This window comes from Hemicordylus capensis, chromosome 3, assembly GCF_027244095.1.
Source record: "Hemicordylus capensis ecotype Gifberg chromosome 3, rHemCap1.1.pri, whole genome shotgun sequence".
In the NCBI taxonomy this organism is placed as follows: domain Eukaryota; kingdom Metazoa; phylum Chordata; class Lepidosauria; order Squamata; family Cordylidae; genus Hemicordylus; species Hemicordylus capensis.
This window is the reverse complement of record NC_069659.1, coordinates 273538066-273565489: the sequence shown is the minus strand read 5'-3', so window position 1 is coordinate 273565489 and position 27424 is coordinate 273538066. Positions and strand designations below refer to the sequence as shown.

Genomic DNA, 27424 nt, shown 5'->3' with positions numbered 1-27424 from the left:
CACTTATATTGTGCAAATATTGACCATGCAGTGGCTTATTTCTCCATTTTTCTGCTCGGTTCTTGACTTGTTCTTTCTTGTAGGCCTGCTTTGTTTCATTGGTGTTGAATAGTTTCTCGTTCTTGACCATTTGAAGTGCATCTTCTTCACTGTCCTTGATATATTCTTCAAGGCCTCTTTTCTCCTCCTCTACTGTTTGATGGTCTTGCAGCATTCCTCTTCCACCTGAGCCGCGAGGGAGGTATAGCCTATCTACATCACTGTGGGGGTGCAGAGCATGATTGATAGTCATGATTTTACTGATCTTACAATCTAGCGTCTCTAGCTCTGCCTGGGTCCAGTCTATTATTCCTGTAGTGTATCTGATAACAGGTATAGCTCAGGTGTTTATGGCTTGTATTGTGTTCCCACCATTGAGTTTGGACTTGAGGATTTTTCTAACTCTCCTGATGTATTCACTTCCAATTTTTCTTTTAACTTCAGTGTGTGCAAAGTTATCATCCTGGAGAATGCCCACGTATTTGTAATGTTCTTTCTCTTCCAGGTTCTTGATCTTGCTTCCATTGGGTAGTTCTATTCTTTCTGTTTTTCTTATTTTCCCTCTGTTCATTATTAATGCAGCACACTTGTCTAGTCCAAACTCCATTGTTATATCACTACTGAATATACGGACAGTGTTTAGCAGTGATTCGATTTCTGACTGGGACTTTCCATACAACTTCAGATCGTCCATGTACAGCAGATGGTTTATTTTACTTAATGTTTTAGATGTTTGGTATCTGAGGCCTGTTTTGTTTAGTATTTGTGAAAGTGGGGTCATGGCTATTACGAACAACAGAGGGGATAGTGAGTCCCCTTGGAAAATGCTTCTTCTAATGCTAACCTGTCCAAGTGTCTCGCCATTGATTGTTAACTGTGTACTCCACATGCTCATTGCTTTTTTAATAAATATCTGAATGTTTTTGCTGACACCAGTTGTTTCTAAACAGTTTAGTATCCATGTGTGAGGCAATGAATCGAAGGCTTTCTTGTAGTCAATCCATGCAACAGTTAGATTTGTTTTTCTTCTCTTGCAATTTTCTAAAATCATTTTGTCAATCAGCAGCTGGTCTTTTGTGCCTCTGGTGTTTGGGCAATTTCCTTTCTTTTCAACTGCAAGCTGTTTGTTAGTTAATAAGTGTTGCACCACATCATCTGCTATTATTCCAGTTAATAATTTGAACATGGTTGGCAGGCAGGTGATCGGTCTATAATTACTTGGAACTGCACCTTTTGCTGGGTCTTTCATGATGAGATGAGTTTTCCCAGTTGTTAGCCATTGTTCAATATCACCTCCTTGCAAAATGTGATTGAACTGTTTTGATAGTTGTTTATGAAGGCGTTTAAGCCAAAAAGCCATGCAGTTCATCGTCGCCTGGAGCAGTCCAATTTTTAATTTTCTTTGCTCTTGCACTTATTAATTCTGGTGTTATTATTAGATCTTGCATTTGTTGGTTACATTTTTTGACCTCTTTTATCCAGCCTGCTTTTTTTAAAATAATCTATTGGATTGTCCCATAATTTCCCCCAGAATTGCACTGTTTCTTCTTTATTTGGTGTTTCTAGGTTTCTTGCAGTTTCTCCTTCTATGCATTTGTAGAAACGTCTCTGATTTGACTGGAATTGGAGATTCTGCCTGTGCTGTGTAATTCTGGCTTCGTATCTGCTAATCTTCTTTGACACTGCTGTTATTTGCTGCTTTATTATTTCCATGACTTCTCTAATTTTCCTTAAATCTAGGTGGCATTTTTGGATCAGATACTGTTTGGTGTTTTCATTCTTCAGCTTCTTGTCTTTCATGTCTTTCAATTTACTAGCATCTGATCGGAGCCTGGAGATTTTATTTTCTAATCTAATCTTCTATATAGGTGATGTACTGCTTTCTTTTTTGACAGGTCCACTGATCTTATATCCGAGCTCTTGTGTTGTTATTGTTGCTGCACTGTACATTAGTTGGTTTGTTTCTTGCAAATTAATGGTTGTTATTTCTGCAAGTGCAGCATTGACATCTTTTAATGCCTGAGCAAGCTGTTTTTTTGGCAACTGTTTTTAGAGCTGGAAGTCGAACCCTGGTGGTTGTTTGGTTCATGTTTTCAGTTATTGTTTGCTTTAGTTCTTGTTGCTTTTCTGTTAAACGGCATTTGGGTTTTTGAGGTGAAGGCAAAGGGGAGGTTGCCTGGTTTTGATTTTGAAACAGTTCAGCCACAGTGGCATCCTCTATTTACAACACCTCCTCCACCTGCGCCTGAGCAATTTCTTCAGTTGGTTGTAATTCTTCTTTCATATCTTGAGCCTCTGTTGCTCTTTGCAGTGCTTCCAGCTCAACTCCTTTGAATACTTTATTTCTTATTATGAATCTTCTCTGGTCTGCTAGCCTTTGTTCTGTTATTTCTGTACCTGGATGCTTCTCTTTCCAAACTGGTACATTCTTTTTAAATAACCTCTTCTAGTTGGACTAGACTTGTAATAGCAGACCATAATTTCCTTGTTGGCATTTTTCGTATTTTTTTTCCGGTTAAGCGATGTTTCTTCCAGTAACCTTGCAGTCTCCAGCCCTGGTTGCTCAACTGAAGATCCGGAGTCCTGTTGCTCACTTGCCACCAGATGTCCAGGGACTCCAGCACCGGGCATGGTCCTGGTTGACCCGGGCGATGACTGATCCGATATAGATTTATTAAAGTTACGTCTCACCATATTGTTGATGAGAGAGGCACTCTTTGTCTGGCTCCTCTGGTGAGACCTGTCCAGTATGGTTGTTTTATTATTATTGTTGTTGTTGTTGTTGTTGTTTACACAGTCAGACAGGTGTTATTGACTGGTTTGTTTTATCCAGACATCGAGTCCTTCCCAAGGACCTTGGATGGATGAATTTTATTGTCAATGTTGTTGCTGTTGTTATAGATATCGTCACAGAATATAGACTGTTCCGAGTAAAGTTGCTTTTTGTAATTGGTTGATGGTGACTTCTTTGGCCCCTATGGTGTTGAGGTGCTCTTCAAGTTGTTTTGGAATTGCACTTAGGGCGCCAATTAACACAGGGATTATTTTGGTCTTCTTCTGCCAAAGTCTTTCAATTTCAATTTGTACATATTGGTATTTTGTTATTTTTTTTCTATTTCCTTTTCTTCTGTTCTGCTATCCCCCTGGTATTGCTATGTCGATTATTTTAACTTGTTTTTCTTTCTTCTCGACTACAGTTATATCTGGTGTATTGTGTGGCAGATGTTTGTCTGTTTGTAGTCGGAAGTCCTATAATATTTTGGCATCTTCATTTTCGACGACTTTTCCAATTTTATGGTCCCACCAATTTTTGGCTACAGGTAGCTTGTATTTTTTGCAGATGTTCCAGTGTTCGTCCCTGCTACCTTGTCATGCCTTTGTTTGTAGTCACTCTGTGCGATCTTTTCACAACAGCTGATTAGGTGGTCCACAGTTTCATCTGCTTCTTTACAAAGGCGGCACTTGCTGTTTGTTGTTGATTTTTAAACTTTTGCTCTTGTTGCCTTTGTTCTTAGTGCCTGTTCTTGTGCTGCCAATATCAAACCCTCTGTTTCTTTCTTCAAGTTGCCATTCTTAAGCCATTGCCAGGTCTTGGTGATGTTTGACTTCCAGTTATATTGTTCAAATATTGACCATGCAGTGGCTTATTTTTCCATTTTGCTGTTCGGTTCTTGACTTATTCTTTCTTGTAGGCCTGCTTTGTTTCATTGGTGTTGAATAGTTTCTCGTTCTTGACCATTTGAAGTGCATCTTCTTCACTGTCCTTGATATATTCTTCAAGGCCTCTTTTCTCCTCCTCTACTGTTTGATGGTCTTGCAGCATTCCTCTTCCACCTGAGCCGCGAGGGAGGTATAGCCTATCTACATCACTGTGGGGGTGCAGAGCATGATTGATAGTCATGATTTTACTGATCTTACAATCTAGCGTCTCTAGCTCTGCCTGGGTCCAGTCTATTATTCCTGTAGTGTATCTGATAACAGGTATAGCTCAGGTGTTTATGGCTTGTATTGTGTTCCCACCATTGAGTTTGGACTTGAGGATTTTTCTAACTCTCCTGATGTATTCACTTCCAATTTTTCTTTTAACTTCAGTGTGTGCAAAGTTATCATCCTGGAGAATGCCCACGTATTTGTAATGTTCTTTCTCTTCCAGGTTCTTGATCTTGCTTCCATTGGGTAGTTCTATTCTTTCTGTTTTTCTTATTTTCCCTCTGTTCATTATTAATGCAGCACACTTGTCTAGTCCAAACTCCATTGTTATATCACTACTGAATATACGGACAGTGTTTAGCAGTGATTCGATTTCTGACTGGGACTTTCCATACAACTTCAGATCGTCCATGTACAGCAGATGGTTTATTTTACTTAATGTTTTAGATGTTTGGTATCTGAGGCCTGTTTTGTTTAGTATTTGTGAAAGTGGGGTCATGGCTATTACGAACAACAGAGGGGATAGTGAGTCCCCTTGGAAAATGCTTCTTCTAATGCTAACCTGTCCAAGTGTCTCGCCATTGATTGTTAACTGTGTACTCCACATGCTCATTGCTTTTTTAATAAATATCTGAATGTTTTTGCTGACACCAGTTGTTTCTAAACAGTTTAGTATCCATGTGTGAGGCAATGAATCGAAGGCTTTCTTGTAGTCAATCCATGCAACAGTTAGATTTGTTTTTCTTCTCTTGCAATTTTCTAAAATCATTTTGTCAATCAGCAGCTGGTCTTTTGTGCCTCTGGTGTTTGGGCAATTTCCTTTCTTTTCAACTGCAAGCTGTTTGTTAGTTAATAAGTGTTGCACCACATCATCTGCTATTATTCCAGTTAATAATTTGAACATGGTTGGCAGGCAGGTGATCGGTCTATAATTACTTGGAACTGCACCTTTTGCTGGGTCTTTCATGATGAGATGAGTTTTCCCAGTTGTTAGCCATTGTTCAATATCACCTCCTTGCAAAATGTGATTGAACTGTTTTGATAGTTGTTTATGAAGGCGTTTAAGCCAAAAAGCCATGCAGTTCATCGTCGCCTGGAGCAGTCCAATTTTTAATTTTCTTTGCTCTTGCACTTATTAATTCTGGTGTTATTATTAGATCTTGCATTTGTTGGTTACATTTTTTGACCTCTTTTATCCAGCCTGCTTTTTTTAAAATAATCTATTGGATTGTCCCATAATTTCCCCCAGAATTGCACTGTTTCTTCTTTATTTGGTGTTTCTAGGTTTCTTGCAGTTTCTCCTTCTATGCATTTGTAGAAACGTCTCTGATTTGACTGGAATTGGAGATTCTGCCTGTGCTGTGTAATTCTGGCTTCGTATCTGCTAATCTTCTTTGACACTGCTGTTATTTGCTGCTTTATTATTTCCATGACTTCTCTAATTTTCCTTAAATCTAGGTGGCATTTTTGGATCAGATACTGTTTGGTGTTTTCATTCTTCAGCTTCTTGTCTTTCATGTCTTTCAATTTACTAGCATCTGATCGGAGCCTGGAGATTTTATTTTCTAATCTAATCTTCTATATAGGTGATGTACTGCTTTCTTTTTTGACAGGTCCACTGATCTTATATCCGAGCTCTTGTGTTGTTATTGTTGCTGCACTGTACATTAGTTGGTTTGTTTCTTGCAAATTAATGGTTGTTATTTCTGCAAGTGCAGCATTGACATCTTTTAATGCCTGAGCAAGCTGTTTTTTTGGCAACTGTTTTTAGAGCTGGAAGTCGAACCCTGGTGGTTGTTTGGTTCATGTTTTCAGTTATTGTTTGCTTTAGTTCTTGTTGCTTTTCTGTTAAACGGCATTTGGGTTTTTGAGGTGAAGGCAAAGGGGAGGTTGCCTGGTTTTGATTTTGAAACAGTTCAGCCACAGTGGCATCCTCTATTTACAACACCTCCTCCACCTGCGCCTGAGCAATTTCTTCAGTTGGTTGTAATTCTTCTTTCATATCTTGAGCCTCTGTTGCTCTTTGCAGTGCTTCCAGCTCAACTCCTTTGAATACTTTATTTCTTATTATGAATCTTCTCTGGTCTGCTAGCCTTTGTTCTGTTATTTCTGTACCTGGATGCTTCTCTTTCCAAACTGGTACATTCTTTTTAAATAACCTCTTCTAGTTGGACTAGACTTGTAATAGCAGACCATAATTTCCTTGTTGGCATTTTTCGTATTTTTTTTCCGGTTAAGCGATGTTTCTTCCAGTAACCTTGCAGTCTCCAGCCCTGGTTGCTCAACTGAAGATCCGGAGTCCTGTTGCTCACTTGCCACCAGATGTCCAGGGACTCCAGCACCGGGCATGGTCCTGGTTGACCCGGGCGATGACTGATCCGATATAGATTTATTAAAGTTACGTCTCACCATATTGTTGATGAGAGAGGCACTCTTTGTCTGGCTCCTCTGGTGAGACCTGTCCAGTATGGTTGTTTTATTATTATTGTTGTTGTTGTTGTTGTTGTTTACACAGTCAGACAGGTGTTATTGACTGGTTTGTTTTATCCAGACATCGAGTCCTTCCCAAGGACCTTGGATGGATGAATTTTATTGTCAATGTTGTTGCTGTTGTTATAGATATCGTCACAGAATATAGACTGTTCCGAGTAAAGTTGCTTTTTGTAATTGGTTGATGGTGACTTCTTTGGCCCCTATGGTGTTGAGGTGCTCTTCAAGTTGTTTTGGAATTGCACTTAGGGCGCCAATTAACACAGGGATTATTTTGGTCTTCTTCTGCCAAAGTCTTTCAATTTCAATTTGTACATATTGGTATTTTGTTATTTTTTTTCTATTTCCTTTTCTTCTGTTCTGCTATCCCCCTGGTATTGCTATGTCGATTATTTTAACTTGTTTTTCTTTCTTCTCGACTACAGTTATATCTGGTGTATTGTGTGGCAGATGTTTGTCTGTTTGTAGTCGGAAGTCCTATAATATTTTGGCATCTTCATTTTCGACGACTTTTCCAATTTTATGGTCCCACCAATTTTTGGCTACAGGTAGCTTGTATTTTTTGCAGATGTTCCAGTGTTCGTCCCTGCTACCTTGTCATGCCTTTGTTTGTAGTCACTCTGTGCGATCTTTTCACAACAGCTGATTAGGTGGTCCACAGTTTCATCTGCTTCTTTACAAAGGCGGCACTTGCTGTTTGTTGTTGATTTTTAAACTTTTGCTCTTGTTGCCTTTGTTCTTAGTGCCTGTTCTTGTGCTGCCAATATCAAACCCTCTGTTTCTTTCTTCAAGTTGCCATTCTTAAGCCATTGCCAGGTCTTGGTGATGTTTGACTTCCAGTTATATTGTTCAAATATTGACCATGCAGTGGCTTATTTTTCCATTTTGCTGTTCGGTTCTTGACTTATTCTTTCTTGTAGGCCTGCTTTGTTTCATTGGTGTTGAATAGTTTCTCGTTCTTGACCATTTGAAGTGCATCTTCTTCACTGTCCTTGATATATTCTTCAAGGCCTCTTTTCTCCTCCTCTACTGTTTGATGGACTTGCAGCATTCCTCTTCCACCTGAGCTGCGAGAGAGTTATAGCCTATCTACATCACTGCTGGGGGTAGAGCATGATTGATGGTCATGATTTTCCTGATCTTACAATCTAGCGTCTCTAGCTCTGCCTGGGTCCAGTCTATTATTCCTGCAGTGTTTCTGATAAGAGGTATAGCCCAAGTGTTTATGGCTTGTATGGTGTTCCCGCCATTGAGTTTGGACTTGAGGATTTTTCTAACTCTCCTGATGTATTCACTTCCAATTTTTCTTTTAACTTCAGTGTGTGCGGTGTTAGAGAATGGAGAATGCCCAAGTATTTGTAATGTTCTTTTTCTTCCAGGTTCTTGATCTTGCTTCCATTGGGCAGTTCTATTCTTTCTGTTTTTCTTATTTTCCCTCTGTTCATTATTAATGCAGCACACTTGTCTAGTCCAAGCTCCACTGCTATATCGCTACTGAATATACGAATAGTGTTTAGCAGTGATTCGATTTCTGACTGGGACTTTCCATACAACTTCAGATTGTCCATGTACAGCAGATGGTTGATTTTACTTGATGTTTTAGATGTTTGGTATCCGAGGCCTGTTCTGTTTAGTATTTGTGAAAGGTACATGTGTGGATTGCTAACTGGTTGAAGGACAGGAAACAGAGGATAGGGATAAATGGAGAGTTTTCACAAGGGAGGGAAGTAGGAAGTGGGGTCCCCCAGGGATCTATAAAGGGACCGGTGCTTTTTAATTTATTCATAAATTATCAAGAAGCAGTGGTAAGCAGCGAGGTGGCTAAATTTGCAGATGACACCAAACTCTTTCGGGTAGTGAAATCCAAAACATATTGTGAGGAACTCCAAAAGGATCTCTCTAAACTGGGTGAGTGGGTGACAAAACGGCAAATGCGGTTCAATGTTGGCAAGTGTAAAGTGATGCACATTGGGACGAAAAACCCCAACTTCACGTATACGCTGATGGGATTTGAGCTGTCAGTGATAGATAAGGAGAGAGATCTTGGGGTTGTTGTGGACAGCTTGTTGAATATGTCGACTCAATGTGTAGCAGCTGTGAAAAAGGCCTTTTCCATGCTAGGGATCACTAGCAAGGGGACTGAAAATAAAATGGCTAATCTTTTAATGCCCTCATACAAAACTAAGGTGTGACCACACTTGGAGTACTGCATACAATTCTGGTTACCACATCTAAAGAAGGACATTGTAGAACTGGAAAAGGTGCAGAAGAAAGCAACCAAGATGATCTGGGGCGCAGAGTACCTTTCATATGAGGCAAGGCTACACCTGGGACTATTTAGTTTAGGAAAAAGACATCTTTGGAGAGACATGATAGAGGTCTATAAAACCATGCATGGTTTGGAGAAAGTGGATAGAGAGAAATTTTTCTCCCTCTCACATAACACTAGAACCAGTGGTCATCCCATGAAATTGATTGCCAGTAAATTTAGGACCAACAAATGGAAGTACTTTTTCACACAACACATAATCCACCTGTGGAATTCTCTGCCACAAGATGTGATGACAGCCAGCAACCTGGATGGCTTTAAGAGGGGTTTAGATAACTTCATGAAGGAGAGGTCTATCAACGGCTACTAGTCAGAGGGCTATAGGCCACACTCAGCCTCAGAGGCAGGATGCCTCTGAGTACCAGTTGCAGGGGAGTAACAGCCAGAGAGAGGTCATGCTTTCAACCCCTACCGTTAGGCTTCCAGAGTCATCTGGTGGGCCACTGTGTGAAACAGAATGCTGGACTAGATGGGCCTTGGGTCTGATCCAGCAGGACTGTTCTTATGTTCATATGTTCCTGTGGTAGCTCACAACATTTATAAAACAGTTGCAATATAAAATCAGACTAATAAAATTAACCAAATTAAACAAGTTAAAAATCCAAGATATAACCACATTCAGAAATTTTAAAATTTCAAATTATATTCTTTAAAAAACTAAACACTAAGATTTATAAAAACTAAAAACTAAAGAACCTGCCAGATATTTGCAACAGGTGAAACATTAAAAAGCCTCTTTAAAAAGATGTGTTTTTAGTTGTTTTTAAAAAACACTGAGAGAGGGAGCATTGGAAAACCTTTTCAGGGAGGGGATTCCAAAGCCAAGGGGCCATAACCAGAAAAGCCCTGTCTCTAGTCCCCACCAGTCGGATCTCTGTTAGTGGCAGGGCCATGAGGCGGGGCCTGAGATGATGAGCGGAGGACCTTGGCAGGTTCATATGGGTGAATGCAATCCGACAGGTACCCCGGCCCCAAGCCATGTAGAACTTTGAAGGTCAACACCAGCACCTTGAATCTAGCCTGGAAGCAGATTCATAGCCAATGAAGCTGACGAGAATGGGTGTACTACTCGTGAAGTGACTTGCACCCACGAGCATCCTTGCAGCAGCATTCTGAATCAGCTGAAGCTTCCAAACCATCTTCAAGGTCAGCCCCACTTAGAGGGCATTGTGGTAGTCCAATCTGGATGTTACCAAAGCATGAGTGACTGAGGTCAGGTCCGACTTCTCCAAGTAGGTTCGCAGCTGGCACACCAACCGTAGCTGGTAAAAGGCACTTCTGCACACCACCACCATCTGTACCTCCAAGGATAGCGTTCAGTCCAGAAGCACCCCTAAGCTGCGGACATTGTCTTTCAGAGGGAGTGTGACCCCATCCAAGACCAGACTTACCTCACTACTCAGATAATCAGTTTTACCAACCCATAGCACTTCTGTCTTATCTGGATTAAGTTTCAGTTTGTTTGCCCCCATCCAGTCCAGAACAGCCTCCAAGTCATGGCTCATAGCATCCACTAGGGATGTGCAAACAGGTTTGAACTCGAACCGGTTTGAATTTGAACCGGTTCGGATCAAAAGTTCGAACTTGGACCAAACAGGGCATTGCATTGGCAATGCTGGTCTGAGTTTGAACCCATCAAGCCAGGTTTGGTTCAAGCAGGTTCGAAGGTTCTAGAGGCCATTTTAGATGTTGTCCTCCATTTTGTGTGACTTCTGTTGCTTGATTTGATTGGCTAAGCTCTTGCTTCCCTGATTGGCAAGATGAATCTGGCTCTGCACTGTGCCAGTCCTTGAGAACTGGCACCCTAATGGTCAGGGGCGGGGGGCAAACGTGCAGACTCCCAAAGGAGAGCATTTCAAATCCTATTTAAAGCCAAGCCTCTGGCCTAGTAAAACCACTCTGGCTGCAGTTGCTACTTGGCTTCCTTCTGGCCTGCTGTTGCTGTTGCTGCTGGTGTGGCGAGAGCCCGCCTGGCAGACCTGGCTGTATTTTTGTTTCCAATCCCCTATTCGCTTCTGCCTGTTTTTCTGCTCTCACCCCTCCCCACCCCCGCTTTAAACCTGACTTTGTGTGTATTTGTTCTCTGTTGCTGTTTTTTCCCCCTGAGTGAGTGTCTGTCTCTCTCTTTCCCCCCCCACCCGGGCCAGGGGCCCAGGCCCTTTGGCCTGATGCCTCTCTCTGGCCCATTTCCCTAACCTTCAGTCATCTCTCCCCCCCCCCTTTTGGATTCTGTGGCTGGCTTCTGCTTTTAAATCTGTTGGCTGAGTTGATAATTAGAGAATCCTCAACTCAGCAGCCACTGCCAATTGTTTTCATTTCATTCTGGGGTTTTTTTGGGGGGAGGTCCTTGTTTTCTGGAGCAGGAGCTTTTCTTTGTTAACTCTTTTCTTGCTATGCTAAGCACACCATCCAGCAGCACCTCTTTCCCCTTCCATTCCCTTCCCTTCCCTTTCTTTCCCCCACAACCCCTTCCTTATCCCCAAAGCTATTTTTTCCACACCAGCCTTTCTATTTATTTAGTCAGTGGGGTGCTTCTCACAATCAGCAAAAATCGGGATAGCAGAGGCTAGCCCAATTTTTGTTGATCATCAGAACCACCGGGCTCGCAGCCGAGCCCGGTTGTTCTTGAGCAGGTAACCCACTCGAGAACCCCTGGCAAAAAGCAGATTTGCGGAGCGAGCGCTCCTGCAAACCTGCTTTTTGTGATCATGAGTAGCCGTGGTGTGCCTTCGCGCCATGCCTACTTACAAGTAGACCCCCAGCCAGGAGGCGAAAAGCCGCCTCCCGGCTCCGGGGGTCTCACCAGTATGCCCTGTGCGCTCACGCAGGGCATACTGGGGCTTGCGGGGGCAGCGCAGAGCCAGTCACGGAGCCGGCCATTGTGTGGGTGGCCAATCCGGCCGCCCAGGGCTCCCTGCCCGCTCGTGAGTGGGGAGAGTGGGCTTAGCCCGCTCTTCCCACTCAACGGTTAAAACCGGGTCTCACTAATCGTGAGACCCTGTCTACTGTTTATTTTAATTTGTTTTTTTTAGGCAGGTGAAAAAGCTGGAAAGATTTTCATTCTGCCCCCCCCCCCCCCGCCCCAGCTGTGCGTGCCTACCCACACTGTGCCAGCCTGCCACTGGTCTGGAATTTCTTCCCTTCTTTTTTCTCCTGACCAGTGTGTGGGGCAGAAAATCTCCAGTATAAGGAGAGGGTAAGTGCTTTCTTCTTGTTGCACCCTTAGTCCCCTTTAGTTCTCCATAAATAGGGCCTCTGTTGGTTTGGTTGTGGGGAGGTATATTGTCTGTGTTTTTTCTTTACAGGTTGTTTCTTCTTTTTGCAGGTTGTTTCTTGTTTTCAGAGGTTCCCCCGCAGTTGCCCCCATTGTGTTTTTATTGTATTGTATTGTATTGTTGTTGTGGGTAGAGTGAGTTCATAGGTTTTCTTTAAATAGGGTTTTCTTTCATTAGGGTTAGGGTTTTTTTCAAAGATTCCCCCACATAGGGTGTTCCACCCCAAAACAGGAATTTTTTGAAAACCCACCCTCAATTTTTAAAAATAGTTTTTCCTGTGTGTTTTTTTAAAGCCCCCGGGGTCCTTGGGAATGTCTGAGTGTCATGTGGTGAGCAGAGCTCACAGCAGGGTGGCAGGCAGATGTGGGAGGGGTCCTCATCCCCAACCTGGTGTGGGAGGCCGGGGTGTGGGGTGGAGAAGATACCAGCAGGTATCCCCATCGGTGAATTCTTGTGCCCAGGTGAGGCAGTGGCATGAAGGCTCTCCTATCCGAAGGAGCCTGTTGCTGCCAAGCCAGATCCTGGACCAGTGGCGGGTCCATCGAGTGGTGCTCCACCAGTGTTGCCAACCTGTGTGGAGCCTGACGGTGCGGGGGACTCTCTTGCCAGTTTCTTCTGTGGCAAGGGTGGAGGGCAGGTGCTTGATGGCTGGCAGTGCAGCCAGATTTTCCCTCCCTCTACCAACCCTTCCAACGCTACTCTCACCACTCAGTGCCCCACCCCCCTATAATGCCCAGGTCATGGTGGAATCCAGTGCTAGGTCCTCCCAGTCTGGTTCTGAAGGGGAAGGTTCTGCTGCTGATGGGGGGCGTGTCAGTCCCTCCTCCGGTGCAGCTGGGCCCTTCTTCCATGCATGATAGAAGGGGCGTGATGATGGCAGTGAGCAAGCACCAGGAGACCCCCTAGGTCCACTGTCACTCAAGAGGCCCAAGACAGTGCCCAGGGCTCAGAGTTGTGAAGTTTGGAGGCATTTTGAGGTCCCTCAAGATGCCCCAACTTCTGCTCGCTGCATCCACTGCAGGGCATAGGTCAGTCAGGGCAAAGATGCTAAGCATCTGGGGATGACCTCCATATGGTGACACATGCGATGACATCACCCAGATCTCCTTGACTCTGCTGGCAGCACTAGTGCGCCTTGTGTGCCTGCGACTACTGCTGACAAGGGCAGTGCACCAGCTTCCATGAATCAGGGCATGCTGCCAGTCATGCGGTGGATGTAGTCATTGGGCAAGAAGCGCCCCAGTCATATGGACCCAGTCTCCTCACCCGCCTCATAGGGGAGGATGATGGCTACTGACGACCAGCCTTTTCAGGTGGTCAAGAACTCCTGCTTCCACCGGATACTCCAGACGCTCATGCCCGACTACAAGATCCTCTCAAGGACCATGTTCAGCTGGACTGTGGTCTCCTCCCTGTATGTGAGATACAGGGAGCTCATGTCAGCCACTCTGCATGCAGCGCCAGCTAGCACCAGCGTGCATTTCAACACTGATCTCTGGAGCAGTGTGAGTGGAATGTATGCTGGCCCTAACTGCTCACTGTTGGGGCCCAGAGGGGAACTCTGGAGCTGCCTCTGGCTCCAGTGCATCCCACACCACATTTTAGCTCAGACGGGCCATCTTGCATGTGGAGACCTTGGATGTCAAGCACACCAAGGAGGAGGTGGCAGCCATATTCGGCTGCCAAACTGAGGAGTGGATAGGTGGGTTGCCACACCTCAAAAGGTGTGACAGACAATGGCTCCAATGTTACAGCAGTGGTAGAGTCAGTGTTGGAGTGTGTGAACATCCTCTGCATGGCACACACACTCCACCTGATTGTCAGGGACACCCTTGGCCTCAAAGAGGCAAAGGTGTCTATGGAACATAGCCACCCCATGGTAGGTGCTGTTGCTGCCACAGCTGCACTTGTGGAGAAATCCAGCAAGATTGCAGCCCACTTCCACCGGAGTGAGAGGTCCAGGCACCTGCTTCGCAAACATGAGTATGTCCATGGGCTTCCACAACATCCCATCCCCACAAATGTAGATACCCAGTGGAACTCCACCTTCCTCTTGTTCCAGCGCCTGCTAGAGCAGGAGGTGGCCCTTGATGACCTGGCAACGAATGGGTCCTTGGGCATGTGTGACCTATCCAACTTGGAGTGGAAGCTCATGTCCGAGATGGTGTCGGCACTCGAGCTGTTCCTGTTTGCCACGAAGAGCTTGTGTGGTAACACCACTCCTCTAAGACAGGCCCTGCCTGTGGCTCTCCTCCTGGAGAAGCTTATGGGTGAATGCCACACTTTGCTGAAAATGCCAGGGGATGTGCTCTGGCTGGAAGGCTGAGGGCTTAGGTTGTCAACAAGCTGGTCGATGAGTTGGGTGACAAGGAGGAGTATGTCCTAGCTTGTCTCTGTGACCTGACCATCAAGGGCAATGTCATTTGTGTTGATGACTTGCCCAGGTGGAGGGACCTCCTGGTCAATAGAGTTAGGGAATAGGAGGTCATTAGGGCTGTCAGAGACCAGGATGGCGGTGATGGTGCACCCCCCAAGCATTCACGACCCACACCCAGCAGCAGCAGTGCAGGCAACCCTTCAGCTCCCACCCCTTCTTCTTCCCAGTCCAGCGGCACAGCATCCAAGGCAGCGGAGGAACTTTAGCAGTTCCTCCTGCTAAATCGGCCCAGTGGTTTAAGTCGGTGTGCCTTGCTCGGTTTGCAGAACTCAGCCTAGCAGGCCCACCAGTGCTACACAATGTATTGTGCAGTACCTGGAGGAGCCTGTGGAGGAAGACCCTGAGATGGATCACACGCAGTTCTGGGCTACCCACTGCCAAGTCTGGACAGACCTGGCGTTGGTTGCTGCGTGCTTGCTCTTCTGCCCACTAACCAGCATCCAGAGCAAGTGGGTGTTTTCACATGCTGGCAATGTGGTAACACCCACTCAGTCCTAGTTGGACTTGGACCCTAGCTTGGTCAAGCAGCTGTTTTTCCTCAAGGTTAACCTCCCCCTGCTGGGCTACCATGAGCTGGAGGTGGAGCTTGGCAAGTAATTGGCCCATGGTTGGCCCATGGTGCTGGTCACCTGCCTGGCAGCAGCTTTCTTTCATCTCTCCCCTCTTCCTTTTTCAGCCATGCCATGTTGCAGCATGCCTGCTAGTGCTGTGACTTGGCAACTGTATACACCCCCCCACTGGTGTAACCCGATGCTGAACTGGTTCCACCTGCCCTGGTTCCACCTGCCCACAGCACTCAGGTGGCCATGGACATGCACACAAACACTAGTCAGTTTGTGCCAGTGTGGCCCCGTGTAGATGTGTAAAAATGTTGATGTGTAAATACGTAGATTTGTAAGCACGTAAATTTCTGAATGTGTAAATAAATGACTTGGGAGGAAGCAGGGGGGTGGCGCGGGGACTGTAAAAACGTGGATCTGTAAAAATGTAGATTTGTAAAAATGTAGATTTGTTAGTATGTCATTTTTTTAATGTGTTGTGTTTCATGCTGTTGTACATAGCTGACTTGCAGGGGGAGGGCAGCGGGACTGCCCAAATGTATATTTGTAAATTTTTTAGACTGTGTAAGTATGTGCTTGTGTAGATTGAAGTGTTGTGTGCATGTGCGCGTGAGTGTGTGCATGCGTGGATGTTTCTTCGGTTGTGTGTTTGTGGTGGATGTCAGTAACAGTAGATAGAAGTGTTGTGTAACACGCGCTCGGTCCTGGTTGGACCCTGGCTTGTTCGAGCCACAACTCGCTCAGACAGCCCCAAGCTGGTGGGGTTCATGCCCTGTAGATATATGAAAAGATCTTCATAGGGATTAATTGAGAGAACTCATACAGCCACCAAGAATCCAATTTGTGTTTGGACTTGCTGCTGTATAAGTTCTCTCAATGAATCCCTATGAAGATCTTTATACACACACACTCTCATACATACAGAGACCAGAGAAGCTACTCTGATAGAGATAGACTTTTTAAAGGGCAGAAAATCAAAAAATTCCTGGGGAGAAAACCATGAATCCCACCGGCTTGGGGCTGCCTGGGGGGAGTTGTGGCACAACCCGCCGTGCCCCAGACTCCTTTTGGGATGCCCAGGCATCCCAAAGAGGGGAATGGGGCTGCCTCAAGCCCCATTATTCTCTATGGGAGAAATGCAAAAACTGGAAAAATTTTCAAAAAATCATTAAATATCGTAGGAGTGTCCGATTGCTTTGAGGTTTTGTGGGTGGTTGGCACCACTGGGTGCCACCCACCACCTTGGTTTTGTGCCTCTAGGTGCTCAGCATAGGGCCAGTTTGAGTCCCCATTATACCCTATGTAGAACCTTTTACAACCAGTTTGAATTGGGTTTGAATTCAAGCCCAACCCGGGTGGGGGGGCTACGTGTTCAAGCACACACCTAATTCTAACTGCAAGTAGGAGGCACTTGATAACTGATGGCAGGTTAGGTCAGGCTGGAGATTCAGGACCTGGGCAAGTGCCAGGCAGACAACTCTTAATGAATCTGACATTTAAATCTTATATACTCCTACCTGGATCCATCCATTTCCTGAGATCTTGGAGAGAGGTAAGTCTTAAAGGAAGTGGATCTCTGCCCTGGAGCTTATACTTCTCCTCGTTAACACCCACCGAACATGCATGTTAGTGTTGAAAAACCATTGAGAAGTGTGAGAGCCCCAATCTCTCAGGGGACTGAGGCACAGGAGGCTGCTGCTGAGGGTCCTGGTTCAGAGGTCTCCAGCTTAAAGGCCTCTTTGCTGCTTGGCTCAAGTTCTGAGTTAGTGTCATGTCCGCAGCTAGTGCTTTCGGTGTTTCTGGCTATGTTTGTTTTTTCTCCCTGTGTTAGAGTGCTGATTGCCTTTCATGGCAAAACTATTGTAAGAGGCTAAGGTCATTCACACCTCAGCCAAGTGGCTTAGGTGGGGGGGAAGAAGCTTGCCTGTCTTCCCCCCAAACAAGTGGCAGCCATCTCAGCTCTGTTGTGCTGTGTGCCCACACAAGTGGGCAGAGTCCCAAGCTGGCATCAAGAGGAGGAAGTCCTTCCACATCCCAGTATGCCTCGCACGAGCAGCAGGGTGACTGCTTTCAGTAAGCAGCCGCTCGCTCTGTGCAGCCACTACTTCCCCCAGCTCACTGCCCAAAATGGCGGCTGGAGTGCAGCCAAGCTAACCAGAGAACAATTGCACACATGGTTGCCTGCTGAGGTAGAATGAACTGTAGGTTCATTCTACCTCAGTAAAATGCTGGGTAGAAAATGTGGGCTACCCACAAATTGGAGCAGTTTGGAGCAGAGGACTCCCAGTGCTCCAGACATAAGCGACCTGAGGTAACTCAGGCTGTTTGTGTCATGAGAATGGCCTCACTCTGTTATAAAGTGTGTGTGTTTGTGTTTGTGTATGGGGGAGAGGGAGTGAGGGAGGGGAGAGAGAGAGATCCATCTCATGGCCATCCTGTTGTAGGAGCTGAAGACTGTTTTGAAGAAAATGGTGAGGCATACAGAGGAAATGTTAGTCAGACAATGCAACAGAAGACCTGCCTTCACTGGAATTCTCATTTTCTTTTGAAGCACAGTTATAATGCATTTATGGAAGCTGCTGACTATTATGACCTTGGTGACCATAACTACTGCAGGTAATCCAGTGCTCAATCCTGTAGGAAGATCTCCTTCCTCCTAGCTTCTGTGAATATGGATGCCAGTCATGCAAATATATCCCTTGCTCAGAAGAAGCATACAAATACGAATATGACAAATATTTATATATCACTTTTCAACAAAAATTCCCGGTGGTTTACATAGAGATAGATAGATAGATAGATAGATAGATAGATAGATAGATAGAGTGAGTAAATAAAATAAGTAAATAAAATAAGTAAAACATAGTCATATATAATACCATTTTAAAAAAAAAAAGACATGCTATTCCTCAGGCACAATTATTACCCCTGTTAACTGGGCAAAGAGGCACCTTTTACCATGGTGATTCTCTTTATTTAGCAGGAGGAGAGTAACTGGCCCTATTCACCCCCAGCACAGTACTTCCAGTGACTGTTGCTGGTGTCTATCTTGTGTGGGGTTTTTTGTTTTTTTTTAAATGTGAGCCTTTTGGGGACAGGGATCCATCTTATTTATTTGTTTGTTTGTTTGTTTGTTTGTTTGTTTGTTTGTTTGTTTGTTTGTTTGTTTGTTTATTATTTCTCTGTGTAAACCGCCCTGAGCCATTTTTGGAAGGGCAGTATAGAAATCAAATTATTAATAATAATAATGATAATGATAATGATAATTATACTTAGGCTGCATTCTCACGACCACGGTGAGTGCAAATAAAGAGTTAACTGTGATCACCAAGCCCCAATGCACTCCCTTGGAGCGTAACATGAGAACCCAGAATTTCTGGGCAATCCCAGTCAAACCACTGTGGTTAAACTACATTTAACCAGAATAGAGAACTAGGATCTGACCCTTGTTATCTATCCCAATTAATTATGGTTTAACTGCAGCAGTTTGACTGAGATTGCCCCAAAATTCCAAGTCCTCACAACACATTTTGTGTGACCACATGGGACTCAGCAATCATGGTTAACTCTTTAGCCATGCTCACTGTAGTCATGAGAACGCAGACTTAGTGAAGCTCTCTGGATGTTTTATATCTCACAGTGAACATTTTTCAGTTCTACTGTCTTTCCATTCTTCAGTTAGTAACAACTCCTCTTGAAGCATTTTACTCTTCTGAGTAGCAAATATTGAAACCTTCCTCCTTCAGGAATCCAGATGGTGATAAAAAGCCCTGGTGTTTTGTCAATGTGAATAACAAGCTGAAATGGGACTTCTGTGATGTCTCCCCATGCTCAGTAACAGGTAAGAGGATAATAACAGGGAGCATATTAATTAAATTTGAAAAGTGTAGCAGTAATTCAGATTGGCAATTATTATAAATTTCCTGCCATCTCTGTACCTCTAGACTATAGCCCACAAAATTATTGTGACTGTGGCATGATTTTTTAAACAGTTTTCATGAAACTCTGCTCAAGAGTTTAGTGATATTATAGGATCTGTTATTCGTAGAGAAGTGATAAGTGTTCCAAACAAATAACAGGTCCTGGGATATCTTTTATCAGGGGCATAGATGGAATAAAATATGAAGCAGTACAACTGAAAACAAACCATTCACATTCACAGAATGAAGGAATACATTCTAAGTCTTTTAGGAGCTACCCTCATGTTCTGAGAGGGAGTTTTGATGCTGTCAAGTTACATTTCTGTGGGACTATTTCAGAGTTGTAAGGTATCTTTAGGAACATGATCCATAAGGGCCCTAATCTGCTTGGATACCAGAATGTGTACAGGTCCAGTGTAGCTTCTTGATTAGATACCACTGTTGTTTCAATATCAATGCTTAAGTAAGCAATGCTTTTTCAAAATTTGATGGCAAAATAATTGAGACGAGATGTTCTGTGTAACAGTTTATAGTACTCTCAGTCAGACCACATCAACAGTCAACCTTTTTTTCTCCAAATATCTGGTCAATTCTAGAGTTATGTTACTATTTTTTGACTGTATGCTGTCAGTGGTCAAAGTAGAGCTCACTAGCCCTACATGGCTTTTAGAGAGTCCAGTTTTGTTTGTCTATATGACCTGACCCTCCCTTCCCTTAATAAATAAAAATGGAAGTGAAGGAAGAGAGAACGTAGCAATGAAAAACTATGTTCTACCTTGGTTTGGAAGCTGTGTGTGCTCCCAGTTTTCAGTTGTGTGGAAGCAAGTTAAGAGGAAAACATGGGTAGAAGTGACTGAGGCATTTCTCACAACATGACACTTAGCCCGCTCTCCCTGCAGACAAGCAGTCGCTTGTAGCTGGGTGGCCACATTGGCCACCCACATGACTCTCGGCTCTGTCATGGAGCCGGCAGGGGCCGTGGGCATCGGGGGCTGCATGGCCCCCGGAAGTTCCAGGATGCCCTGCACGAGCACATGGGGCATCCTGGAGAGACTCCCAAGCCCAGGAGGCTGCTTGCAGCCTCCCGGCCAGGGGTCTACTAATGTGTCGCCACACACACACACTGCGGCAACGCACAAACAATGAAATGAGGTTAATGGAGCGCTCACTCCATTAACTTCATTTAAGGGGTGGGTGGTTTAAACGGGCTAGCCGCCTTGGGAGCACCGGGCTTGCCTATGAGCCCAGTGGTTCCCACAACCACTGGAAAGCAGGCTAAGCTCCCTTAGCCTGCTTTCCAGTGATCGTGGGATTAGCTTCATTGTGTGGAAGCAAGGTAGGAGGAAAACCTGGGTAGCTTCCACACAATCACTTCTACCCAGGTTTTCCTCTTACCTTGCTTCCACACAACAAAAAATTGGGAGCACACACAGCTCCCAAACCTGGGTAGTTTATGATTGTGTGAATGACCTTACAGTGTCCTAGTTTACACAACCATTCGAATCTAGGTTTAATGTGGGTTACCAACATTAGTGTAATTGTGTGAACCCACACTAAGGTGATTAATGACCTGAGATTAATCTGAGACTCCTGCTTTGGTGTGGGTTCACACAATCCCAGTAATGTCGCTAACACACAGGTTCAAACATAGATTCAAATGATTGTGTGAAACAGGCCTAAAAGAAAAAGAGAGACAGAATGCTCCTGATAACATTTCCAAATACTGGTTGTCTCCTCTGTATTGATGAAGAGTCCTTGGATACAAGACATCTTACTGAGCTCACTGCAGTCAAAAATGTACCCAGCACATGTGGACAACCAGAGACAATAAGATCATTCATGAGGATCTATGGTGGTGCCAAGACAACTCCTGGCAAGCATCCATGGCAAGTTTCTCTTCAAAGGAAACGTTCACTGGGTACCTTCTTACCAAAGGGACACTACTGTGGAGGAACACTGATTAAATCTTGCTGGGTTCTTACTGCGGCACACTGCATTGAGTAAGCATGTCAGCTATCTTCATCTGAATCATTGTTGCATGTTATATTACAGTAAGAAAAAATAACTCCCACAAACCACAGAAATTTGAAGTGATTATTCAACATGCCCAACTTTATAGTTCCCCTCCATTCCAGGTTTCCTGTCATGTGTATAAGATTTTCACTTTTTATCTTATGAAAAGGTTTGCATTTTTATGGGTGCTGATTGCACAGAATCTGATAAGCTTCCTCTATCTTTTGTATCGTTTAGTTTGGCAGAGATATTTCTCACGATGCTGAATGCAGGAGCTGAATTAGATGACCCTTGACATCTTTTTCAGCTTTGTAATTATGAATGATACATCTTCTTTTCTTTTTACTTCATAGATCAGAAGCACATACCTTGAAGGTATTCCTTGGGGAATATGATCTCAAGAGGGAGGAGCATCATGAACAGAAGTTTGATGTAGAAAAGGTTATTATTCATGGGCACTATGAAGAAATGGAGGGCATCCCATACAATGATATTGGCAAGTTTCTAGTTTCATGCCATGTGTTGCTTACAAACTTTCTTATCGTTGCTCTTTTTGCCCAGTGAGGAGAAGAAAAATGAGAATTCATTCACAAACACTGATGCAGATCAGATATCAAGGAGAAAATATTACTAAGTTAAGCAATGGAATTAGCTATTCAGAGAGGTGGCACAGTGCTCAGCTTCAGATATTTTAGAAAATAGATTTGTTTTATTCATTTAAAAGTTTATGTCCTGCTTTTACATTTCCTTTTTAAAATATCCAGTAGTGAGTCTCTAAGGAGTGCTTTTGCTGATTTAAGCACAGTTTAGAGAAAATGATTTAATAAGATCTTGAGTTGACTACAACTTTCTGCCACTGACATAAATGATAGATAATAGTGCATAACTTTGACTGGATATATCCCAGGGGATTATACAGAATGGATTGTGTTCAGTGGTGCACCTAGGTAATTTTTGGAGCCCAGACTCTTTGGAGGGCCCCCCCCTTGGCTTGAGTGGGGGTCGTGGGCAAGTTAAATCTTTTATTTTGTCACTTTTTTCAACTGCACCCCACCAGCTGGCACCTGTCAGCATTACCATCCCTGCCACACAGCGGCGGCTGAATTTTTTTAAAAAAAACAACAACCCAGATTTAACACCCCCAACCCCCCTCCTGTGGGCAGGGCAGGCATGGGCCCCCTTGAACATTTGGAGGGCCCCCTGCAGGAGACAGGAGGCCATGGATCAGATCCCCAAGGTCATGGCAAAGTGCTCCTTTGATTGTGTTGGTTGGTTGCTTGCTTATTGTGCATGAGATGAACTGATTCTTATTAGCCAGAGTGACTATTACTATTCTGTAGAAAACTTTCAAAATGGCTTTTATGCAGAACAAATCAAATTATCAATAGCTCTCATGCACAACAAAAAAGCCGAACAATATGTAACAGCAGTTCCAGTATACTTCCCTAACCCTTTCCCTCCCTGCTGTTTGTCAACTCAACATCACACTTCCCCCATCAACTTGTTCCCACCATCAGGGGAAAAGGTATGATGACTACATTCGGGTTTCCTTCCTCACAGAGAAAAGGATCTTTATTTTTGAGTGGATAAACATCAGGATGCAAAAAGATTAAGAAGCCCATCCTCCCCTAGTGGTTATTCACTTCCACTTCCTGCTGCAGATGCTTTTCATCTTTTAAAAAAACACTACCAGGGCCATTCCCAGTCTGTGATTTTACTTTTCTTCATCACGGGAAGGAGGTGTGTGCATTCACATATCGTCAAGGTTTACGTCAAAGTCCCTGAGAGCTATCGGGGAGCACTCCATACACAATTCAGGTTTTACATTGCTCAATAAAGCTTTGCCCAATTTATGTCCAGGGCAAAAAATTCCACTTTGGGGGCAAATTCTAAATCTCCTATATACCCCGTTACCCACAGTACTTCACACCTCTTAATCCTGCAGTAAAGCCTGCTGTCTGGGAAAGGCCCAGGAGAAGAATAATGGAACTGACTGTCATGTTATCTGGTGTCTTTGATTAAGGCAACACAGATTTTGAAAAACAGCCTGTCTAAGGAGAGAGGAGGTCTCCCAAGCAGGACTATTCAAATAATACAAGTTGAGATTTTGTACTTGTTACTTTCTTCTTGTGATTCAGAATAAACATGCAATAAATTGTGTCCCATAACACTGTCTTTCATTCGACCTACAGCTTTGCTGAAGTTGAAGCCAAATAATGGCCACTGCGCTGTGGAAACAAAATATGTCAAACCGCTGTGTTTGCCTGATTCTACATTTCCTGATAACACAGATTGCTACATATCAGGTTGGGGAGAGACTGAAGAAGGTAGGCTGTCTTTGTAGATCATGCAGTAGATTATAGTTAAATTGTATGCTAGGGTCATCCTTTGTTTTCCAGGCATGGTAAATATTGTAGTGAATTTGAGACTGTAATTATTAATGCTAGCTGGCCAACTCTGTTGTTAGGTAGATGATTGCCGAATAGTCCAGAAGGCCAGTTTATCTATCACATCAAAATTTATTGGGCAGCATCTAGATTAAGTTAGTCATTATTAAATCCCATTGAAATAATTGGAATGCAAGTTAGTCATGACTAACTTATCTCATGTCAATAGTGCTGTTCTAACAGTGTTTCTTTTTTAAACAATCAAATGAGTTGGGGTGATGACCCATTACAGAGCTGTGTGGCCAGTTGGCAAACATTTTCACCACATTTAATTCAAATCTACCTTTCCTTCTAAAATATGTCAGGCTCTGAGAAACCAGCCGCAGAAACTGCCTGTGAAAAGTGGCTGATCCTGACCAAATTTCTCAATAGTGCTAGACAGTACTGTTCTGAATTTCAACAGGACTTCCTCTAGTAAATCTAGTCAGGATGTCAGCCTGTGTCAGTTGATTGACGAAAGCTTATATATTTTATTTCAAAAATGTGTAGCCCATCTTTTACACAAAGTCTAAAGGCACTTTACAAAGATTAGAATAAAAAATATGATTAAATGCAGGTACAACAAAAATTACAAAAACAATATACGTTTTTGTAATGTAAATTGCAAAGCTGAACTTACGTAGTGGGTGAAGTATTTGTATTTCACCCTCACTTATAGTGAGACATTAGAGTGATGTCATAGGATGCTGTGCTGTGATAGCTCCTACCTAGCAAGGAGTCACATACTTTAAGGAGCCAGTTTTAGGAGAATTTAGACATCATGTTAAGATTTTACTCATTTAAATCAATGACTGGTTATACTTGGCTATTCTCCCATATACCCGATGTAAGATAACTCGACTGATTTCACAGCCCAGAATCTGGGTTGAAAAGGGACTTAAGGGCTGGTCGAAGAACCTTTGTTGACTAAGAGGCCACCACTCATCATCTTGGTAGAATAAGTCAATCAGTGGGGTTACGCTGCAGGGTGTGAATATGGAACATTTGCCATGCTTGTTATAATGAAATAATTTTTGAAGAAGAATTTTGCTGGAAATTCACAGTATGCAGATCTGTTTGGAGTAAAATAAGAAATGATACTTAGGCCAAATCGTTCTCCAAATTCTTTGTCCCAGTTTCTGTCATATGCCACTCATCATCTTGACTTCATTCATAGAATCAAAACAGAGTGAATGAGTCTATATGCTCCATTTACAGATGCTGAGCTATAACTAGGAAATAAACCCAGAACTGTGACAGTATTTTCCAGCCTATTGGTTTGGATAAGTTTTTGATAAGCAGCATCTGGATTTTTGGATGCGTATTGAAACTGAACTGCCAAATCTATTCTGGTTCAGCTAAACCTCTGTGACATCCTGAGAGCTCCTTGGAAGGAAGAAATCATTCTTGTGCTTAAAAATAAGATAATGAGAGCTTTCTGAAAAATGCATTTTCTCACTTTTCACTTAATGAGTTGCTGTAAAATTGCAGGTGGACAATATGTCAATCAGGTTCCCAAAAGGACCCTGATGTTTTATGAGCAATATAATCCAATATGAAATGTATACATCTTTTGATATAATTCATATTGAAAGTAACAAGCATCTGGTATGTAGATTTGGTAGATTATATGCTGATGGTATGATTTAATAAAATATCATTCTTCCATGGCATAGGCACCTTTATAAACTAGCACACTCACAGGCCACAGTCTATGTTGTCCAGCAGTGACTGGCTGACCTATTCTGATATAACAATAGGGTGGCTTTTGTTTGTTTGTTGTTTGTATCCTGCCCTTCTTTCAGGAAGTTCAGAATGGCTGCTTAGCCCCATAACAACCCTGAACATTAATTTAGGCAAGGAGCTAATTATTTGCTTCCTACTGAGCTTCATAGCTGAACTATTATTTGAATCTAAGTTTCAGACCCCTACAGTTTTTAGAGCCCTACCCAGTCAGGGATTAGGTGTCCGACTACATGTCCCTGTCTCCTTTACACAGCCTGGCTAGGCTTATCGGGTCTGGCCTCGGAGCAGGGACAGGGAGAGGATTGAGGATCACCCTGTGCTTCCTCTATCGCAGGCAGGGGCGTATCTAGGGTAGGGCAGGCAGGGCACGTGCCCTGGGCACCACTTGAATGGGGGCGCAAATTCTTAAAATTAATTTTTAAAAAAAAAAATGGCCCCCCCAAAACAAAATGGCCACCGCGCATGCTCAAATGACCTCTGTGAGGCCCTAGGCCTCGCAGAGGCCATTTGAGCATGCGCGGTGGCCATTTTGTTTTCAGCAGCCTTTAAAAAAAACCAACCCAATTATTTTAAAAAATGGCCACAGCACATGCTCAAATGCTCTCTGCGAGGCCCTAGAGGCCAGCGGTGGGAGGGGTAACCTTTGCAGATGCCCCCCCTTTCACAGCCTATAGGAAGCACCCCGAAGGGGCTACAGGTAAAATAATAATAATTTAATATAATATAAGTCACTGTACACATATTCAATTTGGCACTATGTACAGAGAATCAGGGCTTGTGAATACTGAGCTGAAGCTTATGAGCTAGTATTGTATTCATTTGCTCTTACTTTGCTTCTTATGATAAGTGAGTTAAATGTGGTGTCTTAATAATATGGCTATTAATGGTGAGTTTGTCTTTGACTCAGTGTGAAATCTTTAGTATTGAGGCCACTGGGAGTTTCTTGCTCTCTTTCTCTCATTTTAACTGTCTTTCTGAAATACTAGAATATATTCCAAGCAGTGACACAGTTTGCTCTGCATATCCTTTAATAATTTTCAGAGTATCTGGGAAAAGCCAAATTCTCCATTTATTTTTAAAACTTATGTAATAGTGATGCTACAATGCATAGTAGAGAATTAGACAGGCACTTCTGTTTAGTTTTCCAGGTACACCTTCAAATAGTATTTGGGTATTTCATGAGCCCCAGCATACCGAAATTTGTAGTTTCCCAGCATTTTTTGGTCTGGCTACGTCCACTGCTGTTTGAAATTTTAAAAGATTAATGAGCTTGACTTATATTTTTCAGCTGATATTATAGTAAAGATATCTAAAAGATGGGTGTCAGATGTTTGGACAGGGTGCGCAATTTCAGTGCTTGCCCTAGGCGCTATTTTCGCTAGATACGCCTCTGATTGCAGGCTGCTTTTTCCTTGTGTCTGCCCCTCTCTGGAGGGCCCTGACACTCTCCACCAGCCAGCCTCTCATCCCCGGCTGGTTCCTTATATGCCTCATCACAGGCTATACATCGCCCGCCCCCAATTACGGGGCCAATGCCCCTCTTTATTACCTGTAATTGATTACCTCTTGCAGCTGTTTCCAATGCCTCTCCCCCTTCTCCTTCCTGCTGCTCAGACCCCCTCCCTTTGGGAGGCATGCTGCTGATGTTATCTTCGCACGCCTCCCTTTTGTCTTATCAGGGCTCAGCTCCTCCTCCACTGGAGCAGAGTCCCTGCCCATTGGCAGTCTTTTCTCCATCTCTCCCCGGCTGCCACACGTCCCTGTCACCTTGGGCCCTCTCACCACTCCATCCTCGGAGGTAAGGACAGCTGGCCTCGCCGCACACCAGGTTATTTCAGGAGCTGCCTACAACTGTACAAATTGGCCCAAGTTCTGAGACTGGATTGGAGGCCCTGTTTGGTGACCTACCATGGACAGAGATTTGTTTGGTAGCCCTCTGAGGTGGTAGTATGGAATTCACTTCCAAGGAAGTGCATCTTTCTTTCAAACACCCTCTTTCACAGTTTAAAAGAGGTTTTTGGAAATATTGAAGCGATCCTCACAATCGCTGCAGGAGGCTACCGCCTTCTGCAGGGAGGAAGCCTGAAAGCGCTTACCTCCCCGCAGATGATCACTGCCTCCTCCCTGGGCGGCTGAATCAGCCGCCCACACGACTGCTAGCTCCATCATGGAGCCAGTGGGGGCGGCAGGGATCGGGGGCCGTGCAGCCCCTGGAAGTTTCAGGATGCTGAAGTTTCAGCCTTTTGACTCTTGGGGACA

General features: G+C 43.8%; 1 protein-coding gene across 9 annotated transcripts in view; it reads left to right on the top strand.

The window, feature by feature from the left end:
* The window catches only part of HABP2 (hyaluronan binding protein 2), an 85044-nt gene that overhangs the window by 51726 nt on the left and 5894 nt on the right, over positions 1 to 27424 (top strand). For 7 of the 9 annotated variants that reach the window (XM_053305245.1, XM_053305246.1, XM_053305242.1 and 4 more), the window contains 5 exons: positions 17505 to 17676; positions 18807 to 18901; positions 20731 to 20980; positions 21347 to 21489; positions 23186 to 23320. In XM_053305245.1, coding sequence (XP_053161220.1) covers positions 17505 to 17676; positions 18807 to 18901; positions 20731 to 20980; positions 21347 to 21489; positions 23186 to 23320 — 795 coding nt within the window. Of the gene's footprint in view, positions 1 to 17504; positions 17677 to 18806; positions 18902 to 20730; positions 20981 to 21346; positions 21490 to 21554; positions 21801 to 23185; positions 23323 to 27424 lie in introns of those variants that run through there. The other 2 variants (XM_053305248.1, XM_053305249.1) reach the window with 2 other exon arrangements.